We start from the raw sequence: 14,780 nt of genomic DNA, 5'->3' as shown, positions 1-14,780 counted from the left end.
AGTGAGAGAGTGCACGCAACTGAGGGGGGAAGTGGGGAGAGAGCGGGCGTGCAGGTGCAGGTGAGGGGTGGTGGGTAAGGGGGGGCGGGGGGTCCAGGAAAAGCTCTGGCTTTTTCCCCTCGGTGCTTTAATTGGGTTTCGGTCTTGCGTCAATTGCAGGGGCTGTTATGTCTGAACCCGAGGATCTAATTGGCCCGGGCAGTGAATGACTCGCTACCAACAGCGAGGGAAGGGAACGGGACGCGTTTAAATGCGAAACTCTCGGCTCCGAACAGCCGAGCCGGGCGTCCGCCAAGCTAACGGAGCGCCGCCGCCGTGCGTTACGCTGAAGGGGTTTCATTAATCACACCCGCGACAGAATACGCCACAGGGATGGGGACAGGTAGCTCCAGAATTCGCCGGCTAAATCTCGCTTTGCGACGAATCGCCTCGAGCCCGTTCGCGCGTCGACACGACTGGCGTGCGCACGCTCGAAGGGAGGAGGCGCGGACTTCCCAAAGTTCGGTTCTTTCGCCGCCAGCTACCGCAACTATCGCGGAACAGGACGGGTCGATTAAAAAATAATAGCCGAGCAGGAAATTGGCGGCGGCAGCCCGCAGAAAAAAGAAATGGAAGGAGCGAACCCGGAAAAAAAAAATAAACAAAGAAATAAAGGAGAGAACAGTTAACAAGTCTCCGGAGAAGTAAACAGAAACTCTCCAGGTGACAGAAATCCATCAGTTTTTCTTTCGCGGACAGATTCCCCCCACCCCATCACCCCCCCCCCCTCCCCCACACCTCCCGCAAATTAGCTCTGGTCCCCCCTTCAAAATGCACTCGCACAAAAGATGGAAACATTTCGCTTTGAAAAATGACAAAGAGCTGGAAAGCTTTTATTGTCCCTCTGCTGCCTACTGTGGCAGTTCCCTTTATGAAGGGTCCAGGATGCTGTTCAAAGCCCGCCCGATCCAGGTCTCTGGCTGGCCCCGGCGCTCCCTCCGCCGGGCCGCTGCCAAGCACTTGGCTGCATAATTGTCATAATTGACTGAACCCCCCGCGCCGCTCGTGTCAAGGTTTAGGGCGGCTGGGGTTTATTTTTCAAAAGGAGCTGCAGCCTGCCTGATAGGACGCTGAAGCTCCTCTGTGTAAAACCAAAAAAAAAAAACCGTACCTGGACGTTCGGGGACACGGGGGCCGCGCGCAAGCCCGAGATGCCGGTTCACGTTTTTCCGGATCAAACCGGAATGGTATGATTTTCGGGGCATGGGGGGGATCGGAGGGATTATAACGGTTTTCTGACAAGCCTGAAATCGTCGGCCGGAACGCGGTAAGTGTTTCGGAGATCGCGGGGAGCCGTGTTTATGGGTTTAAAAAAAAAAAAAAAAAAAAAAAAAAAAGAAAGGAAAATCGGGGCGGGAATCGGAGCCAGTTATCGCCGTGGCAGCCGCGGTTTCCTTTGTTGTCTCTGAGCATGTGCAGAAAGGAACGCGGACGACGCTGGTGAGCTACTGAGCTCAGAATTGATGCAGATTGAGAGACCGCTGCCATGCTGTGACACATAAGCCCGGAAGATTCTCCACGAGAGCCACAGAGGCATTATACCGGCTATTTTAACCAGGAGAAAACAAACAGATCACCATTGCCCTACTACTCCACTACTATTCCACTCCCTTGGTAATTCTCTTGTGAAAAAGGATCAGTACTTGTTGTTGAACATCTCCATTGCCGGGACAGAAAACTATTTGTCAATTACGTGAGGCACATTACATGCACTCTGTACATAATCAGTATCGACTGCCTTCGCTCGTAATTGAATGGTTGATGTACGCGGTCTCTAAGAATTCACTTGCCTCAGTAGCACGTCCCATACGTGGATATCGGTTCAAAAGCGCATTTGCATACGTCTGTGAAACTTAAGTAAATTATACATTTCAATGAGCGGAATTATGGATGAGTGCATGTCTACTGTTTCTCATTTTTCTTTATCTAGCCCTCCCGACAGCCACCGCCGTGCAGGTACGCATTGATGAGCGGCTCACAGGACGCGGAGCCTTCTTCTATGGGGCTTTAAGTGCAACGAAGGCCGGTATGATGTGCACTATAAATTACCCGGGAGATCCACCGCATTTCAAGTAGCTGATTAACCCGAAACAGAGAGCTTCCTACCCACAACCCCCCCCAGCCCCCCCCCCCCCCCCCCCCCTCGTTCAGTCTCTGAGGATTTACAAAAGATAACCAGGGGCACCTGAGATGGCGAGAGACAGGAAACCCGGAGCGGGGAGGGGAAATTGCGGCACTTACCCCCGGCAGAGAGCGAAATTAGGGAGGGAAATAACGGCACTCGCCCCTCGGCGGGGAACGGGAGAAGCGCGGAGAGAAATCAGGGCACTTACCCCTGGCAGGGTCTTCTGTTCGTGCAGGGCACTCTGGGCCTTCAGTGCTGATTCTCTGGCACAGTATGTTAGAAAGGCACATCCTGCAGAGGGCATGCGGACGGGGGGAAATAAGAGGGAGAAAGAGACAGAGACAGAGAGGGGCTTTACTTCGAGTGATTTAGTCAAGAAAGGAGGGTTCTCAAAAAATAAAAAAAAACCCTCGCTTGACGTTCTTAAAAGCCCGCTTCAGAAGAGAAGACACTCCCTCATGCTAATTCCACATAACTTGATGTTTTCATCTGAAGAAAAGTCGATTTCATAATTATTAATGAGAAAAGAAAAGGGGGCTGGGAGAGCAAGCCGTAAGTGCTGCTTTCATCTTCCCGTCTTAGAAACTTTGGAAATGGCAGAGGAGGAAAAAAAAGACATGACCTTTAACATCTCAAGAGACCACGCTCAAAGTTGAGAAAGCAAAATGCTCATCTGAATATGTATGGGTAAACTGTGATGCTAACAACTGTGTGACAGCTTTCATTAAGCCCTGAGTGGCTGCTCTGTTATGCACCCGGGCGAGCTGACAGTGGATGACCCTTCCGGAAGGTTTTTTGCACCGGGCAGCATATTTTCCAATTACTGCATGTCACACCTGCTGCCAGGACTTCCCATGGGAGTTCACACATATATACACACACACACACACACACACACACATACACACAAACTATTTCTCTATCACATGTAGAATCTCTCTGTCTTTCTATCTCTCTCTGTCTCACACACACACACACACACACACACACACAGATGCGCACACACACACAGAAACTCTTTCTCTCTCACATGTAGAATCTCTCTCTGTCTTTCTATCTCTCTCTCACACATGCACACAGATACACACACACACACACACAAACTCTTTCTCTCTCACATGCAGAATCTCTCTCTGTCTCTTTTTCTCCCTCACACACACACACACATGCACACAGACACACAGACACAAAAACTCTCTCTCTCACGTAGAATCTCTCTCTCTCTGTCTCTCACACACACATACACATGTACATACACACACCCCCCCACACACACACACACACACACTCTCTCTCTCACATGTACAATCTCTCTCACTCTGTCTCTCTCAATCTCTCACACATACACACACACACACACACGCACACACACTCCACCGCTCAAGCCCAGATCACAGTGCAGCATTCAGGCGTACCGCCAAGCCAGTCTCTTTTCGCCACAACCTTCACCCTCCTCTCCAATCAGCCTGCTATCATGAGGAGAAAGCTCCCCTACAAGCCGGGCGAACACCAGAGAACAAAGAGCAGCCATGTTCCAGACCCCAGACATCTCCCGCTCAGCAGTGACAGGTCCTGATTCCCCCGCAGATACCTTCCCACATAAATAGACGGGAGGTAGAATGCCTCAGCAAATTTTTTTTCTCTTCTCTAGCTTGTCACCTCTTCTTATCTGGATTGTGTTGATTTACCCAGAACTTGCTTTTGAGCACGTTCCACTGTGTGTCAGGCCAACACACACACAACACCACTTTTACTGAACACCAAAATAATACGCCAAGAGGAAGTTTTACTGGACAATGGGTAAAAAATGGCAACAGCTAGCTTCACTGGGCAAACATGCAAAGAGCATGTTTCATTAGACATTGGGCAAACATAACATGTTTCACTGGACTGGAGAAACAAGCCGAGAGCAAAGTTTATTGAGAGTCTTTTTTTTTCTGAGCGGTTTTCATGCACCGCTGCACAACCTTGCTAAGTTGGACCCGTGAGATCAGGTTGTGTAATGATATGGTTAGCCATATTGATCTGCAACAGGGAATTCCATCATTTTGAACTTATTTGGACTGCAGCACAATTGATGTGTGCACACCGTTTTGCAACTGAAGTTTACGATCTAAAGTAAACTTTCGCTGGATTTTTCCCCCTTCCCGAGTCTGTTACATAAGCCTCTCTGTTCATGTAGCTGCTTTCCCCAAGATGCCACCCAGACAGAAAAGGGCACACAGTGCCAAGAACAGCAGGACTATCAGAGCCCATTCACTTTCAAAGGCTGCAGTGTAAAGATTTTTGATGGCATTTAATTAAGTGTAATATAAATCATTGGCACCAACACTAAATTGCTGGTCTGCAGCCACATATCGCTAAACCACAGACATATTTCCTCTATATTTCTTTCCTTTTTGACATACAACTGCCTCAGAAAATCAGCTAGCACAAACGTTATTAAACACATGATGAAACTGACGATAAGGCTTGCTGCACTTGACTGGCTAACTAAGACAAAAATGTATGGTACAGTATGTCTGACAGCTATAAAAACTGCTGCACTTCTATTTCTTTTTCTGGTGAATGATGCATATGTATTTACTTTGCAGCCTATGAGCATCTTCACGGACCACAGCCTGCTATAATAACCTGTGGGCACCAGGAAAGACCCCCCTGTCTCACACGTTAATGCTTGAGACCTACAAGCAGAAGCGCGTCAGTCGCAAACTGGTCAGCGCTTGCAGTGATGCGCTGCAGCAGGAATCCCTGACGCAGTCCTGCTAAACGGATGTTGCGTGATTCCTCAAGATCCTCGAGAATGCTACAGAGGACCTCCTCATATCACCGTCCCCAGAATGAACATCCACTAATAATGTTAAAACACCATTTTATACATTCATTTTTAAATGGGTGGATGGTATCTTTGTCTCGTCCAGGCTGTCCACAGCAAAATGAGAACTTCCGGAATAGTATGAGATGAAGCTTCAGATTATAGAAATATGAATAATAAGCATGGCAGCACCAGGAGAAAGTACATAGCTCTGTTCCCCTCTGCATTCACAGCAATGGCTGAAAGTGTAAAAATTATGGCTAAGCTTTTATTTTCCCGGTATTGCTTTCTGTTTGTCTCTTCCCATGCCAGTGCTTGGTTGGGTTATGAAGTAAAGCTATCATCCAAGGTACAGAAGAGCAATTGAATAAGATCGCTGGTGCATAGAGAAAGAAAAAGGAATTTCCTTTTTAATTTCCTTTTTATTCACTTTGTAATAATGCCCTGTTTTGCTCACTGGAGTTCACAGGGTTCCAGTTCTCTGTTCTCTGCGGTCGCGTGTGAACAACCTGTGACTGCACATTAAAAGCTGGACATAAACTGATCAACGAGAGACAGCTCTCAGATCTACACACTTGTGAGGTCTCTTTGCTATTATAAAGGTATAAACTGTATAATAATAATAATACTAATAATAATAATAATAATAATAATAATAATAAAAATAATGACAACAACAACAACAATAATAGTAATAATAATAATAATCCATGTTCTTTATATAGCATGTTTCTCATACTGAAAGCACTGCACAACAAGTATAGAGAATGTGCAGAGCAAAAAAGCAAATGAAAATCAAATTTCAACCACATGACAAATGGGATAAAGAGCACAGAGACACAGCAATCGACTAAAATCAATTAAATATATAAGAATCAAGTAAAACAATAACAAAAATAACAAATGATTCCAGAAACATGGTGCAACACTACTGAAAGCCCTGTCATCCCAGGAGCAAAATTTTGCATTGTCTGGCACAAGGAAGTTGGAATTAGCAGACTGGAGTCAGCAAACGGGAGAATAATTTTGCACCAGGTCTGTCATATACTGGGGAGCCAGCCTATTTAAAGCCTTACGGGTCAGGAGCAAGACCTTGAAGTTGATCCTGAACTTGACAGGGAGCCAGTGCAGTTTAAAAGGAACAGGGGTAATGCGCTCCCTAAATCTGGTTCGTGAGAATCTGGGCGGCTGAATTTTCGAACATATTGCAAGCAATTTAAAACCCTGCCAGTAACGCGGCAGAGTAGGCTGTTGCAGTAATCCAGCCTCGAGGTCATAAAAGCAGGGTTCAGCTTCAGCATTGGTAAATGACAGGGAAGGTCTCTAGTGAGTAATTTTTCAGAGGTGATAGAATGAGACCCACATTTCTGACATGGGCATCAAAAGATAGGGTAGGATCAGAAATCACACCAAGGCTTAGCAAAGAGAGGGAGGGGCTAAAATGTCAAAACTTAAATTACTCTGAATTAATATCTGAAGGCCAATTAGCACTACCCCTGAGTTATCACATTGTAATTTAAAAAAATGTGTGCTTTTTAATGTTAGCCAAGCAATTAGTAAGAAGAAACAAATGCAAGCCAGTAACTGATTTGGTGCTCAGGTAAACCGGGGTATCATCAGCATAACAGTGAAACATGAGACCATGATGGCAAATAACATATAATGAACAAAAGTGAACCAAGTACCGAACCTTGGGGAACTCCTTGGGTGACTGGCACAGTATATTTTCAATTGTCTGGTGAAATTATTTAAAACTGAACTCAACCGACATCCAAACCTACACATTTGGCATACCCATATTACTCTGGCCAGAGGGAATGTTAATATGTCTTTGCATGTACACTCCCCCTATCTTTAAAAATTAAAGTGGGGACAAGAGGGGACCAGGCCAATGCCACTCATGGAAAACTAACATAATATGTATCTCACTCTGAATTTATATATATATATATATATATATATATATTCATTATATATACATTATTCCCAGTGAAGGGCAAGTTTAAGTTATACTAGCTGCTTGAACCTTGCGGCACTATCTCGTGCTTCTGTAGAATAATGGTCCAGTGACTCAATTTCCTATTCCTGTACGCTGCAAGATTTTATCTGGTTATTGACTGCATCTAAACCCTCTTTATTGTTCCAGTTTCCATATACAGGCCTGTAAAAAGCATGAAAAGAGAGGAAAGTGATCGTTTTTAAGGCAACCAAAGCCACATTTGTCTATGAAAAGGCACTGTAAAGAAAACTCATGTGACGCGAATATACCTAGCGAGCGATTGTTATTCGTTTTATATTTCGTAAGACGATTGATTGTTTGATCGTTATTGTTGCAATATTGCAAGAAGCTCCCCGGATGCTGCGTGTGACCTGTTGCTAGGCGGACCTTCAGTTATTTGGTTCCTACGACAATACTGTGTGGAACACTCTCTGTAATCATATTTGTAGAAAACAAAACAAGGTAAAATGGTGATTGACTGCACAATCAAGAAGTCCTTTGAAACCAAAATAAAAGCAGTATTCATGAAAAAACAAGACAAATAAACCAACAACAATATGAAGTTAGCAGGTATAACAATCTGGATCACGTTGTGGTATATAACTACTCGCGTTCATCAGATTCCAATCTCACAATGAATTGATTTGTACACGTATTCACCCGTTGTCAAATAATAAACCTAAATATTGCATTATATTCATTCGGTTTTATTGTAGCCAACCTTTACTGAAACCTAACTCGCATATTATACACAATAGAATCAATATACACTAATTTACACGCTTAAAATGTCACGAATTCAAATTTAAACACATTAAATGAAACATAAACATATTATTAAAAACGCGGTATTTTGGAACAGACCGAACCTCGTATTGCGGAATATCACATTGTGTAAACCATTCTCCCCGCTTGTTATTGCCGAAACGATCATGGGGAGTGCCTGCCCTCGCCCCAAAATGCGCGCGCGCACGCACACGCACATACACACGAACACATGTGGCGCAACCTTAGTTGTGAAATGAATAGTTTTCCATTATAATTGAAGGTGGTATGCCTATACAGTTATGTAGCCTGTAGAATAAGCGGGGTAAATAGTTCTGAATAAGTTTTTTCATCAGGAAACATACCCAATGATCAGGCATAAAAGGAGGCAAAATAATAATAGCATTCAGTACATTGTATTAATTGCTCATACTAAAATGTATCCATCCAGTCTTTCCAAAGAAACTTAACAGGCAGTAGAGACCTCCGGGACACGACGCACGTGAGCTACGTGCCGATAACTTTCCTGCCTCATAGTGCCATATAGATTCCAGAGGACGGGAGTCTATTAAATATAGGCTAGGTACTTTTATTCTTATCGGGCTTTAGCTCCCCTGGGGCGAGTCTGATACCTGTATTCTGAGGAGTAGAAGGCTGTTTCGCAATAAGAAAAAGGAGAGTTGTGACACTACTGATAGGCGAGAGACAGCTCTGTACCAAATCGACATACTTGTGATTTATCTTTCTGAATTTTCTGTAAGGCACATAACAATAATAATAATAATAATAAGAAGAAGAAGAAGAATAAGAAGAAGAAGGTGATGATGATGATGATAATGATGAAGCAGAAGAATAATGTGCGCCGATGGTAACTCATTTTTGTGACATATTGCCAAATAGTCAAGTATTTGCCAAATATATAGGTAGGGCCTGAGGGACTAGGAAATAATAAGCAAATACTGCATGCATCCTGCAATCACAACTAAATATTGGTGGACATGTTATCAATCAAAATCAAGTCGAATGGCAAATTGTTTATACGGTAATAAGCAACAAATGCTTATTTTATTAAAAGTGTCCAAAGCGATAAATGATTTTTTTTTACACTATATGCCTACCGTAAGGGGAATGCAAAACAATTATTTTATCACTACAGTCATTAAATGTTCTGCCCCGCAAATACTTGGAGATCTGTTCACACACGTCCTTTGTTCGGTGTTGACGGCATTTTTTCAAATGAGTGTTGCATACATGACGACATTTCAGAATTGTCAAATAGTCAGATTTATATGACAAATTATTTTGGAAAGCGTTCAAATTTTGATCCAAATGCTATGATTGGAAACTTATTACGGACCCATAATTTATTGATGAAAGACACCTGAGGTGTCTTCCAGCCATAATTTATTGATGGATGACACCTGAAGTGTCGTGCACATATTTGTCAGTGTGAACTCATTATCTGCTTGTAAAAAGTTATATGTTTTTCTGGTTAAATGATACTGGATAGTTAGAAATAGGTTTACAGTAGGCCATGTATTATCTGCATGACTTCTTAACAACCGTGAAAAAGCAACACTGTGCTTTCATATAAACAGCAATCTGCGTTCAATGAAAGCAACGCGAGGATATCTGCCTTTTCATATTAAAGGATTTCTAGTCGTAGTGTTATATATATAAATGCTTGCAGAGTCTAATCAAATCTATCTTCGGTGACATTTGGAAACGAGGAGCTATTCTATGTTCTGGGATCTGCACGGGCGCATTAAAAGCAGTTATAGTGCAGGTTTGGGATTTTCGCGAAGGCGCGTTTCGCTTGACAACTAAATTACGCCATTTTGTCAGAGACAGCAACGGTTTCGGAATTCAACTTCTAAAAGAAGCTTTGTTTCAATTTGCATGTAATTGCAAATATTGCAGTCAGGGAAATTGGAGAGGGGGGTTTAGAATATTGGCTCCTTAAAAGCGAGGGTATGAAAACTGGCAGAACAGAGAACCCCTATAATTTTTTCCCTTTCCTGTTCCTGCCTAAGCAATTTACAGGAGTTTATTCACCAAATTACAAATCCCGTCCATAAATCCAAGAGCACAACACAATGCAGTGGTGAACTTCAAGTACACCTTCTTCTTCCTATTTTAAGTTAGTATCTAACTTTCGACTATGTATATTCACTTCCCTGTGCAAAAAGCAATAGTAGACAAACTAATACATGCGCACAATTGGGCCACTTTTACTCGTATTTGGTTTACTGTATACTCTGCCTCTATAGTACAGTGGTCATAACTATCCTTTGTAAACACAAGAAAACACAAAGCCCTTTAAATGACTGGATTCACGTGGTTGTGGAATCGGCCCATCGATCCTCATACACATGCATGCACACCGTCTCTAAAGTGTCTACAACTTTTCAGTTTGAAATGAAATGTACGACATTTCTCTTCGCCGTCCCAACCCCCACTCAGCCTCGGACAATAAGCGAAACACTTTTTTATGAATTCCGTCAAAGAATATGTCAGTTCAGACCGAAGTGGCCCAAAAACAATATTACAGTAATGAAACCGACCTTTATGCATTCCTGTAAACCTGTCTTTCAACACGGTGAGTTCGTATATCTTCCCGAATTCCTCAAACAAGGGCTTCAGATCTTTCTCCTCGAGGTTTCTCGGTATTTGTCCGATAAACAGTTTGATGGCGTCGTGGTCCTTCATGGGAATGGTGTTCTGTCCGATTGTGAGCCCGTTCATCCTGCCGGCGCTGTTCGTGGTGCTGAATCCATTCTCTTGCTGCACTCCGTTCGCAGTGACTGTAGCCATCTTTCTTCAATGGGCCCGACTGCTCTCTCTCTCTCTCTCTCTCTCTCTCTCTCTCGCTCTCTCTTTCTCTCTCTCTCGTCTGTCCCTCTATCTCACGCGCACAAGCTCAAGCTCAAGCTCTCCCTTCTCTACTCCTTTCTCTCTTCCTCTCACGTTGCTCTTCTCTCTCACTCGCTCTCCCTCACAAACTCTCCCTCCCCTCTCTCCGTCCTATTCTTTTGATTTCGCCTTATTTATCTTTTATATATTTTCATTGCTTCTCTCGTACTCAATCTGTTTCTTTCTCCCCGTGTCAGCTGCCACTCTGCCTAGTGACGTCAGCTCATGGGCTCTTGACAAGACCCCATGCCCAATTTGCATAATAAGCTCGGGTTAGCCAATCAGAGGACAGGAGGACCGGAGGCCCATGGGGTGGAGTGTGAATCCAAACATTTGTGTAAAAGAAGAGCTTGGCTTATTAAAGACTCAAAAATATTATACACATTCTTACATATCACAATATTCGATCATGACAGAACACCAAATTGTGTTCTGTGAACCAATTTTAATCTCAGTAGACTTTACAGAAGCAGTACTATTATCAAGTCAAGATGAAGACCAAGAATGAAGGGCTGGTGTGAGTGAAGAAAGAGAACATTAAGTGGTTCCTACTAAAGTGAAAAGTAAAAAGCTCACATTTGCATAGTATTCCATTTCTATATGTATATATGTATGTATATGCCTTAAACGACTCTTATTTATTTTAACTGTACACGTCTTGTTTTAATATAACCACTCCTTAAAAAGAACATCATCCACACCAGAAAGGTAACTTGTTAACCAGGCATGGCCCAGATAAAAACACAGCAGCCAATCTGTTGCTGACCGTGGTCCTGATTTGTGCACTACCATGTGCTCAGTAAATGCAGAGCTGTTGGCAGATCCAGAAGAACACATGGAAACAGAGGAGTATCACGAGCTGTTCCTGAAATGCTGTTATTCAAAAGCAAACAAACAACAACAACAAAAAAATTTAGGAGAGGAATAAGCTACTGTATATTTTCTGCATATACAGTAAATGCATGCACAGGCAGAATTAACCCCAATAAATGTCTAAAGCTGAGCACTTAGGTACATTATTCAAGTTTGATTAGGCCTTAATTTGGAAAAGGCTTTCATGAAGGGTAAATATAGATCATTACAAATTTGGGGGGAAACAAAAATATCATTTGCAACATAATTACAACCAGTGTAAAAAAAATAATAATAATAATTTTAAAAAGGCCAAAACATCTTTATATGGTACAGAAGTGAAATGTCCTTTAAAAGTCAGGGCGATAGCAACATCTGGTAGGGTACCTCATTTTCCTGGTTTCGTTGATTTATTTTCATTTTGCCTACTTATTTAATCACTTTGTAGATCATTTCAAAAATGCACAGAGAGTTTATTTGTCAAATGCGTTATAACGGCGCAGCAGGCCTCTTTGTCAGAGCCATCAGAAGCTCCCATTTCCATAAAGGCATCGCTAATTCAGTTTCACCGCTGCTTATTGGTTTTGTGATTTGTTTTTCTTTTCTTTGTCATTTCTCAGTGGGGAACCTTTCTTCACAGCTGTGAATATTGCCGGAATGACTGACTGGGGAAATGCAGGTACCGCATGCTATTCCTGATTATAATGGCGTCTGTGCATCCTTTCGGTTTGTTTTAGAGTGGCGCTGAAATAGAGATTTATGTTTAAAAAATGAAATAAAGGAGATTCTCAGTTAGACTCGCCGCTGTTAGGGTCCTATTGGGGACAGGGAGAGACACGCCGGTGGCGCCAGGCTTTAAGTGGGTAGAATTGGCACAGCAGCGCCGGTAATGGCGTGTGCGTGCGGCATGAAAGGCTCTTTGAAATTCCGAAGAGCCGCGTACCTCATTACCTAATTATTTTATCCAAAGTTGCTCCCAAATGCATTCGAGTAAAAACACGAACATGCAAATCAGGTAGAAATTAGATGCACAAAAAATACAATGAGATCAGGTTGATAATTCATGAAAATATTATGCAAATCATTGTAGTATACAATTTCAGTTCATACATACATAGTTCATACAGTAACACCATAGTGTGCAATTACAGCAATGCAGACCATTGAAAACACTAATATGAAAGAATCCGTACAATTAACACGTTCTTAATTTGGTTGGTCAATGGAGTGGTTACTTTGATAATAAAATAACCCAAATGCAAGTCGCATTCAAATTCGTGCGACTTCTCCGGCATTAATAGGATTTTATTTATTGTTAAAAATGCATTTGAGTGGGTAAAACTATTTCCCTGCTTCTGTTAATACTGGGTCTGCCCTCAGGGAGAGGAGCAGTGTTCTCTGTCTCTTCTCAAGATAAAGAATTGCAAACTTTCACTTTTGCAGCTGTACTCCTTCGGAATACATTTTCTACACATTTGGAAATAACAGCTTTATTGTTTATGGTTTATTCAGCTCGGGCAGTAGTAAAGCATGTTAGGTTTTGTTTAGTTTCATTTCGAAATTGTAGTCTCTTATCACTTGATCATGCATTCTTTAATCATGCAGTATTTTTGTGGATGGTAATGAGACGCCCCATTAGTCTGATCACACAGGTGAGCACAGTCTCTGCAGCGAACGCGTAAGTAGAAACATGAAAAGCGTGATGAGAATTAAAAGGTGATCTCAGGATCTGTAACTCTGACTTTGGAGGCCTGACAGGTTTGGTGGTTTTTGCTGTTATTCAGCACTTCATTGATCGGTTAAAACATTTGATTACATGGTAAAGTCAGCCCACCTAGTCCTTTGGGCCAAAATCTATTGCGAAAAATAAGGAGAAAATTAAAACCAGCAGTCAGGAACACAGAAACTCTGCTGTTTTCTGCTGCCCATGGATCTTCTGAAGCATACCTTGGCATATGGTGCAGGGGCAGGCCATATTTTTTGACATAATTTCATTTCCAACCTTTTCTGAAAATGAATTATGACAGAAGAAACTACCCATTATGAATGCCCTATAAATACATGGCTCCGTGGATTTGGAAGTTTGTTTTTGTTTTGCTTTGTTTTTTTCATTCTGGATTTGGATCACTAAGCCTGATACAAATAATTTACTTTCCTCTCGTCAAAGCAGTCACACAAATAAGATACCTCAAGAATGAGGGAATCCATGACCCCCCTTGAAAAGATCTGACAATGTGGACATTAATTATAAGAATTTGAAATGTATAAGTGACACTTCCTCAGTAACTTTTTAAATAGAACATCCATGGGGTTGTTAAGTACTGTATAATAAGCAATCAGACTGAATCTGGACTTCTATTTTTATATATAATTAGGAGCAGGAAATGGCTGGCCACACATTGTGTCTCAGGGAGACCACAGCCATTTTTCCACAGCCATTCATTTAAGCTTAGTACTTGCAGATCTTTCTACATTTGTGTGTGTGTGTGTGCGCGCGCACAGTAGTAGCTATGTCCAGTGTTAAATCTACTCTAGCAGATAGCATTTGGTCCCTCTCTGCGTGGGACTAAATGCTATCTGTTAGAGTTAAATTAACATTGTTAGAGTAGAATTAACATTGGGAATTTTACTGTGCGTGTGCGTGTGCATGCGCGTGCACATGTGTGTGTGTGTGTGTGTGTGTGTGTGTGCGCATGTGCGCACGCATGTGTGTGTGTGTGCATGTGCATGCACATGTGTGCACTTTCATGTGTGTGTGAAGTTGTGTGTGTGTGTGTATGTTTGGAGGGGGGTGCTGTGCAGAACTTTGGTCTCTCCAGGCACACACCTGAGGCTGAATGTCAGAATGTGGCATTAAGGCCTTGGGGAGGGGGGGGGGGGGGGGCTGCTGAACTGCAGCCTCAATGCAGGAGGCTGAGTGGGAAGAGCATTCTGATGCATACTGAGCCAGGTTCACATCAACACATCAACAAAGCCACACTCGTTTCCACTTTGAAGTGCCAGAGCTCTCTGTGCCCACCTACACTCTATACTGTGTGCTGAACGAGCAAGTTTGTTGCCAATCTGTTCACATGTGTTCCACCGCATAATCACTTTGTGTGTATGGCAGCACATTGGTGAGATGTGAGCCAAGCCTGTTCTTGCTGGCAAGAAAATACCATGTTAACAAGGACAATTCTAGGCTCATTTTAATCTAATTCTGATTTGAGCAGGAAACTGGCAGGACTTAACAGTGTTTCATTTCAAACTAAAGTTGTTGAGTCATACGTAAT

The 14,780-nt window shown here is 42.7% G+C and overlaps 1 protein-coding gene across 7 annotated transcripts in view; it reads right to left on the bottom strand.

Annotated features, from left to right (window-relative positions):
• si:dkey-205h23.2 (CUGBP Elav-like family member 4) overlaps nt 1-10,873 on the bottom strand; it is a 137,553-nt gene extending 126,680 nt beyond the window's left edge. For all 7 annotated transcript variants that reach the window (XR_004765268.1, XM_035417773.1, XM_035417775.1 and 4 more), the window contains exons 1-2: nt 10,308-10,873; nt 2,373-2,455 (exon numbers count right to left, since the gene is read on the bottom strand). Coding sequence is in view for 6 of the 7 variants with exons in the window: in XM_035417773.1 (XP_035273664.1) it covers nt 2,373-2,455; nt 10,308-10,557 (333 nt within the window). In the remaining variant the exon portion in view is untranslated. The remainder of the gene's footprint in view (nt 1-2,372; nt 2,456-10,307) is intronic.
• Nucleotides 10,874-14,780: the final 3,907 nt, after the last annotated feature.

Source organism: Anguilla anguilla, chromosome 5 (assembly GCF_013347855.1).
Source record: "Anguilla anguilla isolate fAngAng1 chromosome 5, fAngAng1.pri, whole genome shotgun sequence".
In the NCBI taxonomy this organism is placed as follows: Eukaryota; Metazoa; Chordata; class Actinopteri; order Anguilliformes; family Anguillidae; genus Anguilla; species Anguilla anguilla.
The sequence above is the reverse complement of the archived record's forward strand: the minus strand, read 5'-3'. Positions and strand labels throughout refer to the sequence as shown.